This window comes from Carlito syrichta, unplaced genomic scaffold (assembly GCF_000164805.1).
Source record: "Carlito syrichta isolate Samal-C Ts95f unplaced genomic scaffold, Tarsius_syrichta-2.0.1 Scaffold302384, whole genome shotgun sequence".
Classification (NCBI taxonomy): Eukaryota; Metazoa; Chordata; class Mammalia; order Primates; family Tarsiidae; genus Carlito; species Carlito syrichta.
Window position 1 is genome coordinate 429,518 of NW_007246480.1, and position 6,000 is coordinate 435,517.

The window sequence follows — 6,000 nt, forward strand, 5'->3', positions numbered from 1 at the left end:
CCAGTTGTCAGGGGAGGAGGCTGCAGTGCTGCCTTACCATCCCTGGTGTCCGTCAGCCCAGGTCCAGCTGATCCTGCCTGAGAAACAAACCTCTTAGGTTGCTTACTGCTTTTCATGCTCGCCGCTGCTTTCCGCAGGCCTGGACTCAACTGGACTGCCAGCCTCACCTTCTGTCCGTCCTCAGATGGCCGCCATTCTAACCCCCCCCACCATCTTGTCCACTTCTCAGCAGAGTGTGCCATCCCCGCCCACAGTGGCTCTGCGGAAGCGCTGCAGGTGGCACCCACACCCTCATCCGGGTTAGCTCTCCCAGTGCCAGGGCTGCTCGGCACCGCCTGGGCTCCTCCGCGCTGCAGGCCCGGCCGGTCGTGCTGCCTCCGGCTGCCACGCATCCCCTTTCTCGGCCACTTGCATCCCCTCTCCTTCCAGGATCACAGGAAATGCTGCCATCTCTGTGCTGCTTTCTGTTCCATTTCTCTAAGCCTTTCCACAAACTTTGGGGGTTTTTTCCTGGGTTGAGCTCTCGCTCTGTCGCTCAGGCTAGAGGGCAGTGGCGCGATCGTGGCTCACCATGCAGCCTCGACCTGCTGGGCTCAGGTGACCCTTCCTCCTCCGCCTCCTAAGTAGCTGTGACTACAGGCATGTGCTACTATGCTTGGCTGATTTTTTGTAATTTTTTATAGAGACGAGGTCTCAGTATTGTGCTCTGACTGGTCTCAAATTCCTGGGCTCAAGTAGTCCTCCTGCCTTGGCCTCCCAAAGTGCTGGGATTACAGGTGTCAGCTACCACACCTGGCCAGACTTCGCTTTTGATAGTACATATTTCTGTCCATCTTCTGTGATGGCTAATGGTCTGTTGGCACGTCAGTGACTCTTAGGTTTCTAAACACTTGCGAGCAGAGGCTTCATTTGGATCACCTCTCTGTATCCACAGCAGAGTATTTATCAAGTACTGAGTGAGTAAATCAATGAATATGAATAAATGAATAAAAATAAATGAACGAGTAATTTTCTTTTGAGGTCCTCTCCCCTGCCTGAATAACCTTACTAATTCAAGTGTAATATTTACTATGACATAATAAAAATATGAACAAATGTTGGAAATGTATGTTGTGGAAACAGTTTAGCATTGCCTCTGGATAGTGTTCCTCCACATCGTTTTCGTAAAACTAGTATGAAGAATGCCTCACTAATGACTGGTATCCTATATGAGGTACATCCATTTTCTCTTCTTGCCCTACACAGGAGGGCGTATCGGGACAGACTGAAGTTCTGGACCCACTGTGTACTGGCAACGTTAATTATGTTTACTATATTCTCGTTTTTCGCTGAGCAGGTAAGTTTTATATATTTTATGTGAGTGTTGAACAGTATTTCTTGTTATATTAATATCTGAATCTTAGAAAATGATATAAATTTACAAGAACATATTTTTTTTTTTTTTGAGTCAGTGTCTCACTCTGTCACCCAGGCTGGAGTGCAGTAGTACAGTCACGGCTCATTACAGTCTCGACCTCCTGCTCCTGGGCTCAGGTGATTCCTCCATCTCAGTCTTCCCAGTAGCTGGGACTATTGGCATGTGCCACCACTCCCAGCAAATTAAAAAAAAAAATTTTGTAGAGACAAGGTCTCACTATGTTGCCTAGGCTAGTCTCGAACTCTTGGACTCAAGCAATCCTCTCACCTTGGCCTCCCAAAGTGCTGGGATTGCCAGCATGAGCCACCACGCCCAGCCACAAACAGAACATTTTGATTTATCTTATTGGCTTATAGCTCACATGCCAGTTTGTCAAATATATTTCATCATATTTAGACAGTGAATATAACAGCATTTTATTCATTTCTCTTCTAAGTCCATTGTCAGTCTTCTTTTTATCTGGAACTCAATAGAATTTGCAGACTTCAAGCTAAAACTGTAAAGCTCTAAATAGTCATAGCCCAAACCCACCGAGAATCCTTAATGGATATTGATGTTTTGACAGTCTCCAGATTTCTCCCTTTCCTTTCTCTTCCTAGAGCGGCCGCAGTATCTCGCTTCAGATGCTCCTGGATTCTGTGTTGTCCTGCCAACACTGGCAATCCCACTTATGCGTCCTTAGAATTGCTAGGAGTTCTTCCTCCTTCCACTTTCCATCTCAGGCCTCTGCCCCTGGGCCTGCCTCCTCCTTCAGGGGAGGGTCCAGAGAAGGAGGGAGATCTGTGGGGTATGAAGAAAGGGATGAGAGGATCCTCGTTAGGCTGCAGGTGTGAAATTTTCTAAGGAAAGGCTGACCTGACTTCGTGTGGGGAAAGTTACCCTGCCCCAGCCTTCGTTCCACGTGACCTGCGTGAGCGTATTGTAGCTGTCACTCAGAGGAAATGTACACCAAGTTGACTTACACTGAGAAGGACAAGGCAGTAAATTGTGAGAGCTTTGGGATAAACAGCGGGCTTCCCTGTGAATGGAAGGAAATTCAGGAAGTGGAGACTGGGGGGTGAGCAGGACGGCAACTTCACTCTCATCTGCTTCCCGGGGATTATACATCTGGTTCTTGATATGTGTTGCTGTGGTTCCTGCCAGGTCAAAATCTTAGAAAAAAATATTTAAAAGACTGCCTGCTTTTAGAACAGGGGTTCAGTGAGGAAATCTGAGTTTTCTATAAGCTGGCCTGGCATGGGGAAAGAGAGGGACCTTGTCTGAATGGAGCAGCTGGTGGCAGTGGAAGGGAACAGAGAAGTAGTCTTTTCTCCATGTCGTCTGTGCCAGCAGAGAGCAGGGAACGAGGGAGGTGGGAGAAGGCTGAAGAGAGGAGGAGGTTCAGGCCCCTTGCTTCTCCAGCACGCTGCCCTCTGTCTCTTCGCATCAAACTCCTTCTTCTTGCCACTCCTGCCACCCTCACAAACACACCAGCCAGCACTGCCTCTTCCTCCCCTCCCCACTCCAAACCATGGTGGCTTGTGTTTGAGCAAAGCCCTGCTTCTGCCTCCAGGTGAGGGAGTAGCCGATCCAGCATAGTGGGGAGAGGGAGGACAGGCGAACACAGGGAACCCAAATGGAAACCACAAAGAGCATGTTATTCTAATTGAGATTTTGTTCTAAGGTGGTTCGGCTTCTATTTTGGATGTATCACGGGCAGACTGTTTCTCTGAGAAGAAGAGTATACAAATTCTAAGCTACTAATTTACAAATGAACTTGCATTGCAGCCCTTTCATAAATTGGGTGTTACCCATGTTTTCAAATGATTGTGGTTAGGTGAAGTAGAGGAAAAATGCTGTTGGGATTTTCAATATAGATGTGTTCTTAAAAATCCTATCCTACAAATGTCTTCATTTTCAAACCCAGAGACAGTGTCCTGATGGCTAAACACAGCCAGTTTCATTCAATAGAAAGACTTGACAAGTGAACATCTTGGAAATAAATATGCTTTGGTAATAGCTGTATAAAAATCTGTAGTCATAGATCTTAGAAAATGAAGCATGTATCAAAATACTTTTAGTGAGTTGGGCCTCTTTGTGGGCACCTGTGTAGGCATATTGACCCTAGAAAGCTAAAAAGCATTAGTGGGTGATTTGTTTGGGGAGGAATGATGGGAGACTCGTTTGTTGTCTGCTTTCAATGTGTGAGATTATGGAAGTGATTAGGTCATGTGGCTCTCAGAAAGTTTGGTGCACTTACGCTCTTTCATCAACATGAGTATTAAAATTTATATTCTGTCTTTCATAATGTAGTTAATTGCACTTAAGCGGAAGATATTCCCCAGAAGGAGGGTACACAAAGAAGCCAGTCCTGATCGAATCGGGGTATAGAAGATCTTCACTGGAAAATCATCTACCTCAGCATATCCTGAGCATTTTTTCCCCAGCATCACAGAGCTGTCTCTGTGACGTGATCTCAGCCAGCGTGGCACAGAAGAGGACAACACCTAGCACCATGCTGCCAAGTGGCTGAACATGGCCCCGACCAGGAATCATGTGACCACCACACTGAAAACCTGTGTGGAGCAGTTCTGAGCTGATTTACTTTTAAAGCATTTACTGATGGACCTGTCCTCTTTTTTATGAAAAGCCTTGCTGATGAGAGACAGGTGCTGATGGCAGCCATTGCAGCCTAACTGTAATGTAAGAAGCCCAGGACAGCTTGGGAGCAATGCTGAGAGACCCTGGACTTTGCATTCTAAAACTTTTGCTATAGTTTGACGCTTTTTCCTCCCCATTTCTCTTTTTTAAGATAAGTAGTTACTAAGTTAACTAGTTGTATTCTTGCTTTTGAACATGATGAAGCGAAATGTCTAAACATATTTTTATAGTTGTTATTTAAATTGTGCAGCAGTATGACCTTCTATTGGCAATATCTGAGGTATGGATTTTGTTAATGTTGAAGACTGCAAGTGGTCTTATTAACTACTTATAACTACTGAAGAGCTTGATGACTGACATCTGAAATACTTTGCGCTTGTTTACTTCAGCCCCTAAGAATACTATGATTTCATATGCAGGCCTAATTCCAAAGGGCTAGCGTTATGTAGCAGTGCTACTTACCAGATGTAATTATGTTTTGGAAATGTACATATTCAAACAGAAGTGCCTCATTTTAGAAATGAGTAGTGCTAATGTCATCAGTATGTTCTAGTAGCTATCTCTATTGGTTTTGGAGAGAGCAGAGGCTGGCAGATTTTCTCTGTGAAAGGCCAGATAGTAAATAATTGCAGATCATTTGTGTCTCTGTCACCTTTTCTTTGTTGTTGTTGTTTAGTTTTGTTTTTAAAAACAACCCTCTAAAAAAATGTAAAAACCGTGTTTAGCTTGCAACTGTACAGAAACAGGCCATCAACCAGTTTGATCCATAGGCCATTGTTTGCTGGTCAAACTGAGAATGAGTATTTTTATGTATGAGTCAACCCTGACATCCAGCCATATTTTGTTTATGTCATTATACAGTGGATTTGTGGAGACCAGATTCCATGAGTCCTTTTTGAACCCTGACAGGTATTTTAAGATCATGATCTCAACAGTATTCTTTCAAAATGGTACACATCTTTTATAAAAAGAACTTGAAATGTAAATACTGTGTGCTGTAAGAGTTATGTATTTCAAAAACTGAATTCTCATAAAAAGTTACATTTTGTCTGATGCTTTGTTAAATGTTTGAGGGTTGAGTTTACCACTACCCGGATTCAGCAGTCGCTTGAGTGCCTACGCAGTATCGCAGGTGTTTGTGGAATATTACTGAAGTATAAAGTAGTGGAAGGAGAGGATAGCATACAGGGGAATGTTGCTTTGGGGGGGATGGGATAGGTTCTAAACAGATTATATATGATAAATTCAGGGAGGTATCTGGGTGTCATTGTAAGAGTAGATAATTTATTCTACTATAGAAAAGTTACAGAGCAGTGAACATTTGGATATAATGGATATTTTTGTGGTTAGATTAATATAGTCCACACCTAATTAGGAGCTTAATAATTATATGGGTAAGAGAATCATAGAATATTCATGGGATCATACATCTAATGATTCAGTAGAATCATTTGGACAAAGGAACCTCAGAAGTCGAGTAGTCAAATGATCTTCACAGTTTTTTTGGTTTTTTTTTTTTTTTTCCTGAGTTGGAGTCTCACTCTGTCAGCCAGACTGGAGTGCAGTGGCTGCTCTCGGCCACCGCAGCCTCGACCTGCTGGGCTCCGGCGGTCCTTCCGCCTCAGCCTTCCGAGTAGCTGGAATTACAGGCATGCGCTACCATGCTGGGCTGATTTTTTTAATTTATTGTAGAGATGAGGTCTCACCATGTTGCCCAGGCGGGTCTCGAACCCGCGGGCTCAGGCAATCCACTCACCTCGGCTTTCCAAAGTGCTCGGATTACAGGCTGAGCCACCGAGCCCGGCCTCTTCACAATTTTTTAAAGCCTTGGACCCATTCTAGGAGTTCAAATGAAATCCTAGAAGGTCAATGTATATCTTAGTTTGTTTGTGCTGCTATAACAAAATACTCAAGGCTGGTAGTTTATAAAGAACATAAATTTG

General features: G+C 44.1%; 1 protein-coding gene across 1 annotated transcript in view; it reads left to right on the top strand.

The window, feature by feature from the left end:
- Nucleotides 1-5,107, top strand: part of GNPTAB (N-acetylglucosamine-1-phosphate transferase alpha and beta subunits) — a 69,515-nt gene extending 64,408 nt beyond the window's left edge. The window contains exons 19-20 of the mRNA XM_008056505.2: nt 1,246-1,336; nt 3,710-5,107. Coding sequence (XP_008054696.2) covers nt 1,246-1,336; nt 3,710-3,787 — 169 coding nt within the window. The 3' untranslated portion in view covers nt 3,788-5,107. The remainder of the gene's footprint in view (nt 1-1,245; nt 1,337-3,709) is intronic.
- Nucleotides 5,108-6,000: the final 893 nt, after the last annotated feature.